This window comes from Rhinoderma darwinii, chromosome 1 (genome assembly GCF_050947455.1).
Source record: "Rhinoderma darwinii isolate aRhiDar2 chromosome 1, aRhiDar2.hap1, whole genome shotgun sequence".
NCBI classification, from domain to species: domain Eukaryota; kingdom Metazoa; phylum Chordata; class Amphibia; order Anura; family Rhinodermatidae; genus Rhinoderma; species Rhinoderma darwinii.
In genome coordinates this window covers 68,064,186-68,085,032 of record NC_134687.1, presented here as the reverse complement: position 1 = coordinate 68,085,032, position 20,847 = coordinate 68,064,186, and the positions used below count along the sequence as shown (strand labels likewise).

Below are 20,847 nucleotides of genomic sequence, written 5' to 3'. Positions count from 1 at the left end.
ATTCCCATGTTAGTCTTGCAAGTGGTCCCTTAGTGTTATCCTATTTCCGTTGTTACCCGTGCCCTGCTACCTGTATCCTGTATCCCGTGCTACCATTGTTCCTGTGCCTTAGAAGTTGGAGTCGTGTTGTGCCTCCTTTCACGCCTGCTGTGTTACACCATGCCTGTTATCATCTGCTACGTTTTGCATTATCTGCCATCTGAAGTTCCATCTGTGCCTAGCCACTGCGAATGTCTGGTTTATTCAGATACCCTTGTGCTGGACTTTGTATTATTGTGTACACTGTAGTTTGGCCAGCTGCCATCCTGCTACGGCGGTGCGGCCTAGTGGGTCCACACACCCACAGATCGTGACAAGAGGATGTTCCTTTGTATTTCCTGTTCTTTGCTGCAAAGTGTAGGCCCATTCCTGATTGCTGTCAAGTCATCCTGGAATCAAACGCACAGGTGAAATTCTCCCTTGCCACTATTGGTGGCCAGGGTAGAAACAAAATGTAAAAGAGCTTGTTTTTTCTTGTACTATCTGTGCTTGAACCACACACTATCTATGTATGCCCCCTTAGCTTTCTCCAGCCACTTCCTATCCATCCCGAACCCTAAGCCCCTATTACATCGGCCGATTTTGGCCGGTGCAGCGAGCGCCGATCAACGAGACAGGTGGTTGATCAGCACTCGTTTCCTCCTGTCACAAGGAGCTATATAAGGGGACAAGCGGTCGTTACTTCGATCACTCGTCCCCATATATTATTATCATGTCGGCAGCGCGTCTACACTTTTACTCATGAACAAACACAGTTACTGGATACTGGAAACGGGAAGCAGGATACGGGAACACTAGGAATAGGATACAACTAAGGGACCTTTTGGTTAACTAACATAGGAAGACAACAACAACAATGCTCAGGCAAGGAGTGGAAGGGCAGAGCCCTTTATATAGTCCAGGGTGTAAGGGGATAGGTTGGTGAACAATTTGTTGGTCCTTTAAGACTGGAGACGAGCACGCACACCCTAGAGGCAGGAACAGCAGAGTGCAGCCGCGTGTGCTGGCATCTCCTGGGAGGGAGACGCCAGCAAGCCTTCAGTGTCCCGCGGTCACGGCTGCCGGTGAAGTACAGCGTGCCGGAGGCCAGCAACTACAGGCACAACATGAAATAAAGGTGTTTTCCAAGTTAAAACGTGCATGTGTTAATGCTTTGAGCTTGTGAATGTAAATACATTTGTAATGTACTTACAGTTTCCAAATTGGCCCCGTTTCCAGATGCTGCCATGGGTATACGACACGTCACTAGTGATGTGCCGTGTATGGGCTGTTCTGTTATGCAGCCAGTAACGCGCATGCAAGGTCAGTGCTGTTCTGGAGAGAACAGCAGGGACCGTGCATGCGTGTTATACAGCCAGTAACGCGCATGCGCGGTCCCTGCTGTTCTCGGGCCTCCCTGTATATGATGCCACACAGCCTCCCTGTATATGATACCACACAGCCTCCCTGTAGATGATGCCACACAGCCTCCCTGTAGAAGATGTCACATAGAATCCCTGTAGATGATGCCACACAGCCTCCCTGTAGATGATGCCACACAGCCTCCATGTAGATAATGCCACACAGCCTCCCTGTAGATGATGCCACACAGCCTTCCTGTAGATGATGCCACACAGCCTCCCTGTAGATGATGCCACACAGCCTTCCTGTACATCAAAGTTTCCCAACCTTTTCAGGCTCGAGGCACCAAGGATCCACTTCTCTGGTTAGAAACATAACCATCATGTTCCACTGGCCACTAGTTAAAGAACATTAAAAGTATAACTGACCACCAGGAACCTCACTGAAGGTAAATTACCGAACAAAAAAATTACAGAAAATGAGTTCTTCATGTTTTACTGTCCATCAGGTCAGTTTTTCTGAATTCGAGGGACCAAATAAATGTTTGTTTCACTGACCACTAGGAACCAAATACTAAATGTGCTGGCCACTAAGGACTAAGGATATTGAATATTGCTGCAAATTACAGAAGGGTTAGGAATAGTTTATTCCAAGCTTTGATATGGGACCCCGGGACCACTAGTTACTTTCTTGATTACTGGCATTGTTCTTTTACATTATGTGTCTATTTTGCAGTCAGTGATGGGAGTAACGTGAGAAAGATGGTGTAGGCTAAAACCAGGCTAATTAAACTACCTTGCATAAAATTCCAATGAATTAACGGAATGTTATATTAACTTGCTTTCCTTTAGTTTGAGAAATTCCCCTTTGGATTATATGGCTGTGTACATTTAAAATAAGCAATTAATTTACTAAATATAAACTATAGTATGTACTGAATGCAGCAGCTGAAAATCTACCCTTCAGCATGTTTATATTTCATTTTAGCAGCTTTCGTTGGAACAACGGATTAACATGCTGCACAGGTTTGCTAAACATACAGTGATTTATACCGTATCTGTGAATAAAACCAACTGCAGCTTGATATATGTGAAAAACTGATATGAAATGATGGAGAGCCTCAAATCAATGCAACAGTTATTAGAGATGTTTTGGGTTTAGTCAACCCTTTCATGACTGAGGGCTCATGCACACGACAGCAAAAAACCTCCGTTTTTGCGGACCGCAATTGGGGTCCGCAAAAACGGAGCCATTCACTTTCATTGAACACTGACACCTTTCCGTAGCACTACGGAAGGGTGTCAGTGCCGTGGAAATGTTCCAGGAATTATGGAACATGTTCGTTTTTTTCGCATTTTGCGGGCCGTGCTCCCATACTTTGTATGGGAGCACGGCCCGAAAATGCGTCTGTCAGTCAGCGGCCGGCCGTGCCCGCAATCGCGGGCCGTGATTGCGGGCACGGTCGTGTGCATGGGGCCTGACTCTTGAGTAAAATATATTTTCATCTTTTTAAGTAATTCATTCTAACAATGGACATTTTTTTAAATAAAATGTGGAATAGAACCACCCTTGGCAGTATAGCACAAGTGCAAAGCCAAACACACACATATAAATAACATTCATACATGTATATACAAAGGTGCACATGTACACTACCGTTCAAAAGTTTGGGGTTACCCAGACAATTTTGTGTTTTCCATGAAAACTCATAACTTATATTTATCAAATGAGTTGCAAAATGACTAGAAAATATAGTCAAGACATTGACAAGGTTAGAAATATTGATTTTTATTTGAAATAATAATTTTCTCCTTCAAACTTTGCTTTCGTCAAAGAATGCTCCATTTGCAGCAATTACAGCATTGCAGACCTTTGGCATTCTAGCTGTTAATTTGCTGAGGTAATCGGGAGAAATTTCACCCCATGCTTCCAGAAGCCCCTCCCACAAGTTGGATTGGCTTGATGGGCACTTCTTGCGTACCATACGGTCAAGCTTCTCCCACAACAGCTCTATGGGGTTGAGATCTAGACTGCGCTGGCCACTCCATTACAGATAGAATACCAGCTGCCTGCTTCTTCCCGAAATAGTTCTTGCATAATTTGGAGGTGTGCTTTGGGTCATTGTCCTGTTGTAGGATGAAACTGGCTCCAATCAAGCGCTGTCCACAGGGTATGGCATGGCGTTGCAAAATGGAGTAATAGCCTTCCTTATTCAAAATCCCTTTTACCTTGTACAAATCTCCCACTTTACCAGCACCAAAGCAACCCCAGACCATCACATTACCTCCATCATGCTTGACAGATAGCGTCAGGCACTCTTCCATCATCTTTTCCGTTGTTCTGCGTCTTACAAATGTTCTTCTGTGTGATTCAAACACCTCAAACTTCGATTCGTCTGTCCATAACACTTTTTTCCAATCTTCCTCTGTCCAATGTCTGTGTGCTTTTGCCCATATTAATCTTTTCCTTTTATTAGCCAGTCTCAGATATGGCTTTTTCTTTGCCACTCTGCCCTGAAGGCCAGCATCCCGGAGTCGCCTCTTCACTGTAGACGTTGACACTGGCGTTTTGCGGGTACTATTTAATGAAGCTGCCAGTTGAGGACCTGTGAGGCGTCTATTTCTCAAACTAGAGACTCTGATGTACTTGTCTTGTTGCTCAGTTGTGCAGCGGGGCCTCCCACTTCTCTTTCTACTCTAGTTAGAGCCTGTTTATGCTGTCCTCTGAAGGGAGTAGTACACACCGTTGTAGGAAATCTTAAGTTTCTTGGCAATTTCTCGCATGGAATAGCCTTCATTTCTAAGAACAAGAATAGACTGTCGAGTTTCACATGAAAGCTCTCTTTCTCTAGCCATTTGGAGAGTTTAATCGAACCCACAAATGTCATGCTCCAGATTCTCAACTAGCTCAAAGGAAGGTCAGTTTTATAGCTCCTCTAAACAGCAAAACTGTTTACAGCGGTGCTAACATAATTGCACAAGGGTTTTCAAGTGTTTTCTAATCATCCATTAGCCTTCTAACACAGTTAGCAAACACAATGTACCATTAGAACACTGGAGTGATGTTTGCTGGAAATGGGCCTCTATACACCTATGTAGATATTGCATTAAAAACCAGACGTTTGCAGCTAGAATAGTCATTTAGCACATTAACAATGTATAGAGTGTATTTTTGATTAATTTAATGTTATCGTCATTGAAAAAAAATGTGCTTTTCTTTCAAAAATAAGGAAATTTCTAAGTGACCCTAAACTTTTTAACGGTAGTGTATATACACATACATACATACATACATACATACATACATACATACATACAGTACATACATGCAAACACACACTCATATACACACAGCTCACAAATATAAATCACATACACACAGGTGAACACAAGTGGCATGTACAAGCTCTTACATACACACACAAATCCATACAGCCATGCATACAGAAACTATACACAAAGATACAAACACCAAATACATATACATAAATACACAGAGATGTACCTGCACATATACACACATGAACATACACAGAGCCATGTTTAGAGTTTGTGCTGCCCTAGGCACTTTAAGGCTGGGTTCACACGAGCACATTAACGTCCGTAATGGACGGACGTATTTCGGCCGGAAGTCCCGGACCGAACTCACTGCAGGGAGCCGGGCTCCTAGCATCATAGTTATGTACGATGCTAGGAGTCCCTGCCTCTCTGCAGGAGAACTGTCCCGTACTGTAATCATGTTTTCAGTACGGGACAGTAGTTCCACGGAGAGGCAGGGACTCCTAGCATCGTACATAACTATGATGCTAGGAGCCCGGCTCCCTGCAGGGAGTTCGGTCCGGGACTTCCGGCCGAAATACGTCCGTCCATTACGGACGTTAATGTGCTCGTGTGAACCCAGCCTTAGGGCTGACACCCCCAATAACGCAGCTTTACTGCCGCTAAAATTCCCAACATGTGCTAATTGTTGCAGGTTTTACCTCCCCATTGAATTAAACATAAATTGACATGCTGTGGATTAAAAAAACACATCGCAGGTCAATTTGTGAACGTTTTTTCGGTGTGTTATTTATGCAGAGTATGGATGAGATTTGTTCAAATATCATCCACTCTACTACTACTGTATTCTGCGGATTTTTCGCAATGAAATCCGTTGCGTAAAATCTGCAGTGTTTACGCTACGTGTGGACATACCCTAAAAGAAATGCTCAGTGCTACCCCATTAACATTCCCTCCCCTGCCCCCCACATGAACACTGGGGCCCATTTCCCCTATTATTGATCAGGCCACAGTTTATTATTATTTAGAAAAATCCCCCCTTCCCGACTGGAGCAAAAAATGCCCTGCCAGTTACCTCAGATCGTACCTGGCTCTTCCCGGCACTCCTGGTGGTGGTGGGTCCCGGGGTAATAATCAGGGGGTTAGTGTTAGCCTCTGCACCAGCTAATACTAAGCTCCACCTTAGCAATGGACGCTGTCTATCAGACAGCCACCAATACTAAGGCAGTAGTGATATAGTTTAAAAAAAACAGACACAGATAAAATATTTTATTGAAATAAAACCCCCTACACAACCCTCGTTAACCAATTTATTGAAAATAAAAACGCCGTCATCGAAGTAGTCCTAGAATCCGACATAGTCCAACGACCGAACATGTAAAAAAAAAAAACAACAACATTAGTAACATTAATGTAACGTCTGACCACGAACTCCTTCCATCCGGTCGACGCCCTTCTCCCCAGAGATGTCTGCACATGCGGCCGTCCTGTTCCACAGTGACCACCAGGGTGCGCTCGCGAGCTTAGTCAGCCTTGGAGCGCACACTGGTGTGAGATTAAGCTGATTGCTTCCAGAGCACCCTGAACTATAAGAAGGGCTCTGCCCCTTCCTATCTTGCCTGACCCTTGTTGTCGTTATCCTAGTATGTCTATGCAAATGGTCTCCTAGTGTTTTCAAAATCCCAGCGTTCCCCGTTCCTGCATTAGCAACGCAGGCTCGACTTCAGCTCAACACGGCACTTGACCAGGATAGCACAGGATACCGATTACAGGTATATCCTGTGCTATCCTGGTCAAGTGCCTTGTTGAGCTGAAGTCGTGCTGTGCTGTGTTCCACGCCTGTCCTGCTACAACATGCCTGGCGCCTGCCTGCTGCCTAGTCCCAGCCGGGCCTGCCTTGCTACTGTCTGAGTTACCACAGGTACACTATGCGAACTATTAACTGTGACCTGTGTCCTGTTGGCCAGCTGCCATACCATCAAGCCGGTATGGCCCAGTAGGTCCACATACCACTCATGACAATTAATAAGTAAAAAAGCAAAATCATTATCATACTTGCCTTCCGGGGTCTGTGACAGTTAACAAAGCAGTGACAGCTCTTAGCTGTCATTGTTCATTTACATCACGTGGTCCCCGGTTACCTCAGTTCATTGGCCTACTTTTTAAAGTAGGCCAATGAAGTTAGTTAACCAGCCACCACGTGATGTAAACTAACCAATGACAGCTTAGAGCTGTCACTGCTTAGTTTACTAAGCCTTGTAAGTGACACAGGATCACTCGAGATGCGCCAGAATTTTGGCGCATCTTGGGTGCGTGTGCCACTATAAACCTAGTGCCGGGACTCCTTCAGATACAAAGAAATACCCGCACTAGGAATTACTAGCATCGGCGGGGCTGAGCAATAAAGTTTCCGTTGATGCAGGCCTGGTCTTTTCTGATCAGGCCTGCTCCAGCGGAATGTCGTCAGGCCGAGCAATGACGTCATCACACCGCCTTTGCCACACGAAAGTGTCGATTGATGAGGGAGGGAACTAATGGTTCCCTTGCTTCACCTGCGCTTTCAATTGTATCGTCTTCCTAAGGACGTGAATACATATAAAGACAGTACATTACATTAGGGTTGTCACGATACCAGAATTTGGACTTTGATACCGATACTTTGTGCAGTATTGCGATTCTCGATACCAAAACGAAGTTCTTCCATTTTGTCATGTGAGGCGCGTGGTGTGATGAATTTTGAACCTCCGTGTGCCTCACATTAATAGTAATTAACCCCATCGTGTTTCTCAGTCATAATGGACAACTTTGAGTTAATGTGGGAGGTACATGATGGGGTTAATTACTATTAATGAGAGGCACATGGAGGCATAAAATTCATAAGACCATGTGCCTCACATTAATAAGTGAAAGAAAGCAGTTTTTGTTTTGTTTTTTGACTGTACACATCATAAATGACGCTATAAATTTGTTGTGTAGGTTCACGACAAAGTGTGTATATTTTATGTATTGAGACTTTTATTTTATGGTTTACAAAAAATTAGCATTTTTATACATTTATATGTATCTGCTTGTAAGACAGATAGTAATACTACACAAAATAGTTACTAGTTAACATTTCCCATATGTCTACTTTATGTTGGCATCATTTTTTGAACATCCTTTTATTTTTCAAGATCGTTACAAGTCTTAGAACTTTAGCAGGAATTTCTCACATTTTCAAGAAAATTTCCAAAACCTAGTTTTTTTAGGGACCAGTTCAGTTCTGAAGTGGCTTTGATTGCCTTATATATTAGAAACCCCACATAGGTCACCCCCTTTTAAAAAATGCACCCCTCAAAGTATTCAAAACAGCATTTAGAAAGTTTATTAACCCTTTAGGTGTTTCACAGGTATTACAGCAAAGCGGAGGTGAAATGTACAAATTTCATTTTTTTGTATTTTAGAAAATCCATTTTAATAAGTTTTTTCCTGTAACACAGAAGGTTATACCAGAGAATCACAACTGAATATGTATTGCACAGGTTCAGCAGTTTTTAGAAATATCCCACATGTGACCCTAGTGTGCTACATGACTGAAACACAAGCCTCAGAAGCAAAGGAGCACCTAGTGGATTTTGGGGCCTCCTTTTTATTAGAATATATTTTAGGCTCCATGTGAAGTTTGAAGAGGTCTTGTGGTGCCAAAACATAGGTAACATCCCAAAAAAGAGACCATTTTGGGAGCTACACCCCCAAGGAATTTATCTAGGGGTATAGTGAGCAAATTTACCCCAAAGATTTTTTGCTAAATATATTGAAGTTAGGCCGTGAAAATCAATATTCAATTTTTTTTCTCATAAAATTTAGATTTAACCCTTTCAAGACCGAGCTCATTTTGACCTTCATGACCAGCCCCATTTTCTCAAATCTGACATGTGTCAATTTATGTGTTAATAACTCTGGAATTCTTTTGCCTATCCAAGCGATTCTGAGATTGTTTTCTCGTGACATATTGTACTTTATGTTAGTGGAAAAATTTGGTCAATAAATTAATTGCTTATTTGTGAAAAACACCAAAATTTAGAGAAAATTTGCAAAAATTAGGATTTTTCTCATTTTAAATGAATCTGCTTGTAAAACAGATAGTAATACCACACAAAATAGTTACTATTTTATATATTCCATATGTCTACTTTATATTTGCATAGTTTTTTGAACATTATTTTATTTTTCTAGGACGTTACAACGTTTAGAACTTTAGCAGCAATTTCTCACATTTTCAAGAAAATTTCAAAAGGCTATTTTTACAGGGACCAGTTCAGTTCTGAAGTGGCTTTGAGGGCCTTATGTACTAGATAGACCCCATAAATGACCCCATATTAAAAACTGCACCCCTCAAAGTATTCAAAATAGCATTCAGCATTCGCTGTTCCTGTCCGTTAGTCCCGGGTGTCAGCTGTAATACACAGCGGACACCTGCAGAATATGGAGCGTGCGCAGCGCATGAGCACGCTCCATATATAACCCCTCGCACCACGACATGCTATTAAGTCGTGGTGCGCCAAGGCGTTAATGCGCAGCGGATGGTGCAAAGTGAAAATTAAAATTTTCCACTGATATGCCATTTTAATGCACAATATATTGTGCCCAGTTTGTGCCACTGAAGACAAATACCTCATACAATGTTGAGCGGGTTCTCCCGGTTATAAAATATCATATATGTGGACGTAAGCTGGTATTTGGGCACGCTGTGGGGCTCAGAAGGGAGGGAACACCATTTGGCTTTTGGAGCGCAGATTTTGCTTCGTAACTGTTCTGTTTGGGGTTTTGCTGGTATTTCAGTTTATGATGTGGGGGTATGTGTTAACTGGGCAGAGTACATCAGGGCATAATAAGAGGGTATAATAATGGGGTACATAAATAATAATTTGCAGATATGTGGCCGGTGTCGCACTGATAAATGGCGCCCGATCCTATCCGCTTTGGAACACTCTGCACATTTTGCATCGCCATATTCTGAGAGCCAGAACTTTTTTATTTTTTTCTCCAACGGAGCTGTTTGAGGGCTTATTTGTAGCGGGACTATCTGTACTTTTCATTAGTACCATTTTAGGGTACACGTGATTTTTTTTTATCACTTTTTATTAGATTTTTTTGGAAGCAAAGTGACAAAGAAACATAAATTCTGACAAAGTTTTTTGTATTTTTTTTTTTACAGTATTCACCGTGCGGTATAAATGACATTTTACTTTATTCTGCGGGTCGGTACGATTACGGCGATACCATATATATATAGGTTTTTTATGTTTTGTGGCGATTGCGCAATAAAATCACTTTGATAAAATGATTTATTTTTTGTATCACCATATTTGAGAGCCATAATTTTATATTTTTCCATCAAAAAAGCGGTGTAAGGGCTTGTTTTTTGCGGGACGGGTTGTAGTTTTTATTGGTACTATTTTGGGGTACATGCGACTTTTTGATCACTTTTTATTCTATATTTTGGGAGGGTTGATGACCAAAAAAAAGTGATGCTTTTTAATTATTTTTTTTGCGGTGTTCACCGTGCGGGAAAAATAATATTATAATTTTATCGTTTGGGTCGTTACAAATGCGGTGATACCAAATATGTGTACTTTTTTTTAACATTTTCATTTTTTCCCTATAATAAAAGACTTATTATAGGAAAAAAAGCATTATTTTTTTTTGTAACTTTTATAACTTGATTTTACACTTTTATAAAACTTTTTTATTACTTTATTTTTTACTTTTTACTTGTTTTACTTGAAGCCTGGCAGCACTGATCGCTGCTATAATACAATACACTACCTAGGTAGTGTAACGTATTATAAACTGTCAGTGTGACGCTGAGAGTCACACTGACAGGGAGCTTATGAGAACCAGCATCCGGCTGGTTCTCATAGGCTGCTCTGCATGGCAGACCCGGGGGCTGTTATATGGCCCCCGTTTCTGCCTTATAACCGACTGCAGCACCTGCAATCGGTCCCCGGGAAAGTTTGTTGTAGCAACAAACTTTCCAGTTTGTTATAGCAACAAACTTTCCAGTTCGTTGCTACAACACACTTTCCCTGCGATCACATGACCGGGACCTGAACTAATCAGGTCCCGATCATATCTCCGGGAACAGAGGCAGGTGATAACAGCGCGATCCGGGTGTCAGCGCTACGCTGAGACACCCGGATCGCGCTTTTAACACCCACTGTGAATTCACGTCGGCACTGCACAGAGCCCAGCAAGTGCCGACGTGAATATACAGTGGGCGGTCGGGAAGCGGTTAACTCAAGTTTTTTCATTTCAATAAGGAATAAAGGAGAAAAAGCATCCCAATATTTGTAGATACCCCATACGTTCTCATTAACCCCTTCTTGGACACATGGCAGAGCTCAGAAACAAAGGAGCACCATTTGGCTTTTGGAGCTCAAATTTTGCTTGAATGTTTTTTGGGTGCCAATGTCGCATTTGCAAATGAGGTACAGTGGAAACCCCCGAGAAGTGACCCCATTTTGGAAACTACACCTCTCAAGGCATTTATCATTTGCCTGTACATATGACCGTGCTCAGAAGTTAAAGAGCACCATGCGCATTTGAGTCCTATTTTGGTAAATTTCACAGCATTGGCCCACAATTACAGGGCTCCGAGGTCAAATAGTGAAACAAAACCACACAGAAGTAACGCAGTTTTGGAAACTACACCCCTCAAGCCATTTTTTAAGGGGTGTTGTGAGCATTTTGACACCACAGGTATTTTTGATTTTATTAGAAATTAATGCACAGCGGATGGTTTCCACAGATATGTAATTTCAGTTCCCAATATGTGGTGCCCAGCTTGTGCCACTATAAAAAGACAGCTTTCTAATGATTTTGCCGTGTTTCCTGGCTTTATACACACCCTACTTGTTGCCTTAATCTTTTGCCTTGACATACGACAGGGTTCAGGAGTGAAAAAGCACCATGTGCATTTGAGGTAATTTTGGCGATTTATGCAGCATTAGTGGACAATTGCTGGGCTCTGGGGTCAAATAGTAAACAAACCCCCAAGAAGTGACCCCACTTTGGAAACTACACCCCTCAAGGCATTTATCAAGAAGGAATTCATGCGAAGTGGATAGTGCAAAGTGAAAATTGTAATTTTCCACTGATATGCCATTTTAGTGCACTTAACGCCTTCAGGACTGAGCCTGTTTTGGCCTTCAGGACGAAGCCGATTTTTCTAATCTGACATGTGTCACTTTATGTGGTAAGAAGTCCGGAATGCTTTTACCTATCCAAGCGATTCTGAGATTGTTTTCTTGTGACATATTGTACTTTATGTTAGTGAAAAAATTTGGTTGATAAATTCAATATTTATTTGTAAAAAACACCAAGATTTGGAGAAAATTTGCAAAAATTAGCATTTTTCTAAATTTAAATGTATCTGCTTGTAAAACCGATAGTAATATCACACAAAATAGTTACTAGTTAACATTTCCCATATGTCTACTTTAGTTTGGCATTGTTTTTTTAACATTCTTTTATTTTTCTAGGACGTTACAGGGCTTAGAACATTAGCAGCGATTTCTCATATTTTCAAGAAAATTTAAAAAGGCGATTTTTACAAGGACCAGTTCAGTTCTGAAGTGGCTTTGAGGGACCTATATATTAGAAAGTCCCCATAAATCACCCCATTTTGAAAACTGCACCCCTCAAAGTATTCAAAACAGCATTCAGAAAGTATATTAACCCTTTAGGCGTTTCACAGGAATTAAAGCAAAGTAGAGGTGAAAGTTACAAATTTCATTTTTTTTTACAAAATTCATTTGTAATACATTTTTTTCTATACCACAGAAGGTTTTACCCGAGAAATATAACTTATTATTTATTGCCCAGATTCTGAAGTTTTTAGAAATACCCCACATGTGGCCCTAGTGCGGTGGTCATGGACTGAAACACAGGCCTCAGAAGCAAAGGAGCACCTAGTGGATTTTGGGGCCTCCTTTTTTTAGCATATATATTAGGTACCATGTCAGGTTTGAAGAGGTCTTGTGCGGTCAAAACAATAAAGACCCCCAAAAGTGACCTCATTTTGGAAACTACACCCCTCAGGGAATTTATCTAGGGGTATAGTTAGCATTTTGAACCCACAGTTTTTTTGCTAAATTTATTTGAATTAGTTTGTGAAGATGAAAATCTACTTTTTTTCTGAAAAAACGTAGACATTTTTAATTTTTTCAAGGAATAAAAGAGAAAAAACACCCCATCATATGTAAAGCAATTTCTCCTGATTATAGCAATACCCCATATGTGGTAATAAACTGCTGTTTGGACCCACAATAGGACTCAGAAGGGAAGGAGCACCATTTGGATTTTGAAATTCTCATTTTGCTGGAATAGTTTTCAGTGCCGTGTCGCGTTTGAAATGCACTGGAGGGAACAAAATAGTGGAAACCCCCGGAAAGTGACCCCATTTTGGAAACTACGCCCCTCAAGGAATTTTTCTAGGGGTAAAGTTAGCATTTTGACCCCACGGTTGTTTTGCTGAATTCATTGGAATTATTCTGTAAAGGTAAAAATCAACTTTTTTTCTGAAAAAAGGTAGCCATTTTTAATTTTTACAAGGAATAAAGGAGAAAAAGCACCCCAACATTTGTAAAACAATTTCTCCCGATTACGGAAATATACAATATGTGGTAATAAACTGCTGTTTGGACCCATAGCAATGCTTAGAAGGGAAGGAGCGCTATTTGGCTTTTGGAGCTCAAATTTAGCTGAAATGGTTTTTGGGTGCCATGTCGCATTTGCAAAGCCCCTGAGAGGCCAAAACAGTGGAAACCCCCCAAAAGTGGAAATTACACCACTTAAAGAATCTATCTAGGGATATAGTGGGCATTTAGACCCCACAAGTCTTTTGCAGGATTTATTAGAATTAGGCCGTGAAAATGAATATCAACATTTCTTCCACTAAAATGTTGCATTTTTTTCAATTTCACAAAGGATAAAGGGGGAAAAAGCTGACTAACATTTGTAAAGCAATTTCTCCCGAGTACGGCTATACCCCACGTGTGGTCATAAATGGTTTTTCATTAGAAGGTAATTAACCCTTTCTTGAGTGATCCATTTTTTCTTTTCCTTCTTAGTTTTTTCCTCCCCGCGTTCCAAGAGCCACAACTTTTTTATTTTTCAGTCAATAGAACGGTATGAGGGCTTATTTATTGAGGGACGAGCGTTCGTTTTTATTGGTACCATTTTTTGGTACATACAACTTTTTGAGCACTTTTTATTACATTTTTAGAAAAAAAAAACAGCGATTTTGCAGTTTTAAATTCTTTATTTTTCACGTGAGACGCTCCATACATCACCCCCCACACTAAGACATGCTATGTCATGGTGCGCACAGGGGTTAATGCGCAGCGCATGGTGCGGAGTGAAAATTACAATTTTCCACTCATATGCAATTTTAGTGCACTATATGTTGTGCCCAGTTTGTGCCACTGAAGACAAATACCTCATAAAATATTAACCGGGTTCTCCCGGGTATGGCGATGCCATATCTGTGAACGTAAATTGGTGTTTAGGCACGCTGCAGGTCTCAGAAGGGAGGGACGCCATTTGGCTTTTGGGGCGCAGAGTTTGCTTGGTAGTTGTTCTGTTTGGGGTTTTACTGGTGTTTCAGTTTATAATGTGGGGGCATATGTAATCTGTGTGGGGTACATCAGGGTATAATAAGAGGGTATAATAATGCAGTAAATAAATAATAATCCGCAGATATGTGGCCGGTGTCGCACTGATAAATGGCGCCCGATCTTATCTGCTTTTGGAACACTGCACATTTTGCATCGCCATATTCTGAGAGCCAGAACGGTTTTATTTTTTTCTCCACCGGAGCCGTGTGAGGGTTTATTCTTTGCGGGACAATCTGTAGTTTTCATTGGTACCATTTTGGGGTACCAGAAATTTTTTTGATCACGTTTTATTCCATTTTTTGGCAAGCACGGTGACCAAAAACCATCAATTCTGACAATGTTTTTTATTCGTTTTTTTATGGCCTTCACCCTGGGCTATAAATGACCATTATACTTTATTCTGCGGGTCGATACGATTACAGCGATACCAGATGTATATAATTTTTTTATGTTTTGCAGCGTTTGTGCAATAAAATCACATATTTATAAAATAAATTAATTTTTGTGTCACCATATTCTGAGAGCCATAACGTTTTTATTTTTCAGTCAAAAAAGCGGTGTAAGGGCTTGTTTTTTGCGGGACGGGATGTAGTTTGTATTGGTACCATTTTGCCGTACATGCGACTTTTTGATCACTTTTTATTGTATATTTTGGGAGGGTTGGTAACCAAAAAATTGTGATTCGGGCACTGTTTTTCGTTTATTTTTTTCGCGGTGTTCACCGTGCAGGAAAAATAATATTAGAGTTTTATAGTTGGGGTCGTTACGAACGCGGCGATACCAAATATGTGTACTTTTTTTAACGTGTTAATTTTTTTCCTATAATAAAAGACTTATTATAGGAAAAAAAGCATTCTTTGTTTATGTCACTTCTAACTTTGATTTTTACACTTTTTCAAAACATTTTTATTATCTTTTTTTTACTTTTTTTACTTGTCCCACTAGGGGACACTTAGACTTGCAGCTTTGATCGCTGCTAGAACACATTACACTACACACGTAGTGTAATGTGTCCTAACTGTCATTGTGACGTAACAGTCACACTGACAGGAAGCATCGGAGGACCGGCCGGAGGCTGATTCTCCGAGGCTTCCGTACATGGCAACCCGGAGGTCATTGTCTGGCCTCTGGTTGCGATGATAAGGATCGCCAGCCCCCGCAAATACATGTGGGGGGCTGCCGATCCGCTGTAAACCTCTTCAATGTGGTGATCACAATCGACCACCGCATCGAAGGGGTTAATTGCCGATTCCAGCGGCGACAGGCCGCTGATCGGCAACGGGGAGAGTAGGGCTGACACCCTGCACAGTTAACCGCCGCTGCGGTGTAGCGCCGCGCGGCGGTTAACTGTTAAAGCGCGGACGTAACTGCACGCCCAGGTGCGCAAAGTTACTGCTCATCTGGACGTGCATTTACGCCAAGGTGCGTGAAGGGGTTAATGTTATACAGCGTTACCACAATAAAATAACTTTTTTTTTTTTTTTTTAGGGTGATAAGAGCCAGAACTTTTTTATTTTTGCGTTGACAAGGCTGTGTAAGGGCTTGTCTTTTTTTGCGAGATGAGCTGTAGTTTTTATTGTTACCATTTTGGGCTACATGCGACTTTTCGATCACTTTTTATTCAATTTTTTTGGGAGGCGAGATGACCAAAAAACAGTGATTCTGGCATTGGTTTTTTTTAATTATTTTTTTACGGCGTTCACTGTGCAGGATAAATAATGCTATAGTTTTATATTTGGGGTTGTTACGGACGTGGCAATACCAAATATGTGTACTTTTTTAATATTTTTAGATTTTTCCTATAATAAAATATTTATAATGATAAAAAATACTTTTTTTTTATCTATGTAACTTAAAACTTTTTTTTTTGTGACACATTTTTACAAACTTTTTTTTTGTCCCCCTAGGAGACTTGAAGACCTAAAGCTCTGATCGCTATTATAATAGACTGCACTTAGAGCTCTCAATTATACACTGACAGCAAGCCTACTAGGTCCCTCATCTGGGCGGGGCCTAATAGGCTTCCGTACTTGGCAGCCAGGAGGCCATTGCATCACAGGGGTGCCGATTGCATACAAAACAACTAAATGCTGAAGTCGCAATTGAACGCAACATTTAGGGTATGTGCACACGACAACGCCAAATACGTCTGAAATTATGGAGCTGTTTTCAGGAGAAAACAGCTCCAGAATTTCAGACGTTTTTACAAGTGCACGCGTTTTTTGCGGCGTCTTTTACAGACGTAATTGGAGCTGGTTTTCATTGGAGTCAATTAAAAACGGCTCCAATTACGTCCCAAGAAGTGTCCTGCACTTCTTTGACGCGGCCGTAATTTTACGCGCCGTCTTTTGACAGCGACGCGTAGAATGACAGCTCGTCTGCACAGAACATCGTAAGACCCATTGCAAGCAATGGACAGATGTTTGCCGACGTATTGGAGCCATCTTTTCAGGCATAATTCGAGGCGTAAAACGCCTCCAATACGTCTGAAAAGAGGTCGTGTGCACATACTCCTAGGGGGTCCAGTCCCTGCCGTTACATCAGAGTTTCAGCGTGATGTACAGCTGACACCTGCTGGTGATGGAGCAGGCTCAGTTTCTGAGCCTGCTCCATCACTGTCACGTACAGTTACGTGACAATGCGCTAACCCCTTGGTGGCAGCGACATAATAATATGTGACATGTTGCCCAGGGACTAAAAATGTATCAGTATTTCAAATTACAAGTATGCTGACTGTATCTCTGGGGCCCAGTCTCTGCCCCTTTGGATGGGCATCTATAAGCTTCTTTGTCTCACTATAATGTCACTAAGAACAACAAGTCACTTCACCCGGCAGTCATTTTTCTGTGGCATTCCCGTGATGGGTCATTCGTGTGAAGAACATGTCATTACATTCATGCACAAACAGAGCAGCAAAGGTACCAAGCAGAGTGGGAGTATAATAGAGACTTTTTGTACTTTCTTATTTATTTATTTTTTACCATTTTTGGCCTTAAAAAACTTTCCTTTAGCCAATATAATTGACACCACAAATTAATCTGCTGATCCTCCTGTGTATTTTAATAGCGCAAACAGGTGTAGCAAGAAGATGTGTCTTTTCTACATTTACCTGTATATAAAGTAACAGTTAGGGCTTACACAGACGAACGGGATATACGTCCGTGCAACGCGCGTGATTTTCACGCGCGTCGCACAGACCTATATTAGTCTATGGGGCCGTGCAGACATGTGCGTGATTTTTACGCAGTGTTGTTCCGCTGCGTCAAAGTCACGACATGTCTGTTCTTTGAGCGTTTTTCGCGCATCACGCACCCATTGAAGTCAATGGGTGCGTGAAAACCACGCATGCCACACGGAAGCACTTCCGTGCGACCAGCGTGATTCGCGCAACAGCTGTGAAAAGGATGAATGAAAACAGAAAAGCACCACGTGCTTTTCTGTTTACAAACATCCAAACGGAATGTCATTATGATGGCGGCTGCGCGAAAAGCAACCAGCCGCGCATCATACAGGGCTGCCACACGCAGCTGTCAAGTGCCTTTTGAGCGCGCAAAACGCAGCGTTTTTTGCGCGCGCAAACGCACACGCTCGTGTGAATCAGGCCTTAGGGTATGTTCACACGGCCTATTTTGGGCCGTTTTTCGGGCCGTAAATTCCCGAAAAACTGCCAAAAAATCGGAAGCAGAACGCCTCAAAACATCTACCCATTGACTTCAATGGGAAATACGGCGTACTGTTCCGACGGGGCGGTTTTTTAGCTTCGTTTTCCAAAAACGGCACGTAAAAAGACGCCCGCGAAAAAGAAGTGCATGTCACTTCTTCAGCCGTTTTTGTAGCCGATTTTCATTGACTCTATAGAAAAACAGCTCCAAAAACAGCCGTTAAAAACGCAGCTAAAAACGCAACTTTGATTAAAAATTTCTGAATTTCAGGAGCTGTTTTCCCTTGAAAATAGCTCCACTTTTTCAGATGTTTTTTGCTAAGCGTGTGAACATACCCTTAGGGTATGTGCACACACAAACTCAAAAACGCCTGAAAATACAGAGATGTTTTCAAGGGAAAACAGCTCCTGATATTCAGACGTTTTTTAAGCCATCCGCGATTTTTGCTGCGTTTTTTACGGCCGTTTTTTGGAGTTGTTTTTCTATAGAGTCTATGGAAAAACTTCTCCAATAACGGCTGAAGAACTGGCATGCACTTCTTTTTCGCCGCGAAAAAAACGGCCCGTCGGAACAGAACACCATTTTTCCCATTGACATCAATGGGCAGATCTTTGGAGGCGTTCTGCTTCCGATTTTTCTGCCATTTTTCTGGACGTTTATGGCCCGAAAAATGGCTGAAAACACTCCGTGTGAACATACCCTTATTCTATTTAAAGGAAAATGCAGGAAAGACACACATCATGTCTTCTGAGCAGCCTCCTGAGGTAGGTCATGTGACATCATTGTGTCTGCACATGTCTCCAGAATTGGCGGTGCTATGGGGGTCCAAATCAAAGTGAATTTGTATACACAGACATAAATTCTATTTCTGAGCACCGTAAATACTGTATACGTGTTGTACTGTGGTTAAACAAAAACTAGATTACTATTCAGTATTTCCAACGGCCCTGTGCTGTAATCACTCCATATTAAGTTTCATGAAGAAGAACGTATGGTAATGTAGCAGCCACCATTAAGAGTGATGGATCCACATTAAACCTATAAAGCTGTGTTCACATCAACGTTCCTTTCCGCTGAGGGGTTCCATCGAAGGTTCTGTCAGCTTAACCCCTCAATGGAAAGGCAAACTGAAACCTTAACTTTCGTTTCCCTCACCATTGAACTCAATGGTGACGGAAACCTAGCTAATGGTTTCGGTTTGTCACCGTTGTGACAGGGTTCCGTTGTTTTAACAGAATCAATAGCGCAGTCGACTGCGCTAATGATTCCATCAAAACAACGGAACCCGTTCACAACGGTGACAAACCGAAAGCATTAGCAAAGTTTCCGTCACCATTGAGATCAATGGTGATGCAAACGGATGCTAAGGTTTCCATTTGCCTTTCCGTTGAGGGGTTAACCCGACGGAAACCTCAGACGGAACCCCTCAGCGTAAAGGAACGTTGATGTGAAAGGGCCCTTAGCAGAGGTGTATTAACCATTTAGGCATTAGTACATTATCCAAGAACCCATGGCCAAAAACAGCCTCAGAGCCTGTAAGGGTATGTTCACACGCTGAGAGGCATTTACGTGTGAAAAGACAGACTGTTAACAGCTGCCTCGTTTCACACGTAAATGCTCCTCCTCGTAATTTACGAGGCGTCTGAGACGCTCTGAGACGCTCGTAAATCTTGAGCTGTGCTTCATTGAGTTCAATGAAGAACAGCTCAAATTACGTGGCAAAGAAGTGCCCTGCACTTCTTTGCCGTGGCAGTCATTTTACGCGTCGTCGTTTGACAGCTGTCAAACGACGACGCGTAAATTACAGGCCGTCTGCACAGTACGTCGGCAAACCCATTCAAATGAATGGGCAGATGTTTGCCAACGTATTGTAGCCCTATTTTCAGATGTAAAACGAGGCATAATACGCCTCGTTTACGACTGAAAATAGGTTGTGTGAACCCAGCCTAACTCTGGTTATACAGTAATACAACTGTGATTGCTAAGGGACCCACGACCATTATTGTTTGAGGGGCCCAAACCGCTCTCAATCCAGATCTGATTATTAGAATTTTTTTTATTTATGGCATTTTCTATTCTTGACATATTTGTGGTGTTTTTCCCAACTCACTTTATTTGGGAAACTGCATGTAAAGGACACATATGCATTATTTCTGTCATGTGTTATCACATATTTGATTATCTAAAAATTCTGAGATCATTTCCTCAAACTGTTTTAAATAAAAGAAAGTCAATTGCAGCACAAAAACAAATATATTTTGGTGCAAAACTTATTCTCAATGTGAGTGAATTTAACCTTTTACACGTTTTTCTCAAGCTATGTCGGTTACTATTTATTTATGTGCTGTTTTTAAAACTAGAAAGTGATATTCATGAGCTGCAGAGCTGGATGTTCATGTAAACTTTCTAAATATTTTAAAACCTCTTTTTTTCTGCAGAACTGGGTATAAATTTTGATCACATTTGGCAGAAGACTTTAACAGTCCTGAACCCATGGAAGCCAGCAGATGGCAGTATTATGAACGAAACTGACTTGACAGGCCCTACAATGTTCTGCTTTGCCCTTGGATCCGCACTCTTGCTGGTATAATTTAGCATTTTATAATGATAATTACTTGGTGTATCATCTATAGCCGTTCATCACTGATAATTATGACACGTATGTGTAACAGTATATTTATGCCCTATTTACAATAATGCAGCAGCAGTGAGATACAGCTCCGGTTGTTAATGCTGTCTGCCTCCCCTGCATCTGAGAAATATTAGTGTATCTTAAGAATTTGCCTTCGGAAAACATCAAGTGGGGGGTCAATGTAATTCAAAAAACAATCACATCGAAAGGGAGAAAATAAGAATTATTAACCAATT

The 20,847-nt window shown here is 41.6% G+C and overlaps 1 protein-coding gene across 1 annotated transcript in view; it reads left to right on the top strand.

Moving 5' to 3' along the window:
- The window catches only part of YIPF7 (Yip1 domain family member 7), a 161,814-nt gene that overhangs the window by 25,228 nt on the left and 115,739 nt on the right, over window positions 1–20,847 (top strand). The window contains exon 3 of the mRNA XM_075849599.1: window positions 20,418–20,563. Within this exon, the coding sequence (XP_075705714.1) occupies window positions 20,418–20,563 (146 nt within the window). The remainder of the gene's footprint in view (window positions 1–20,417; window positions 20,564–20,847) is intronic.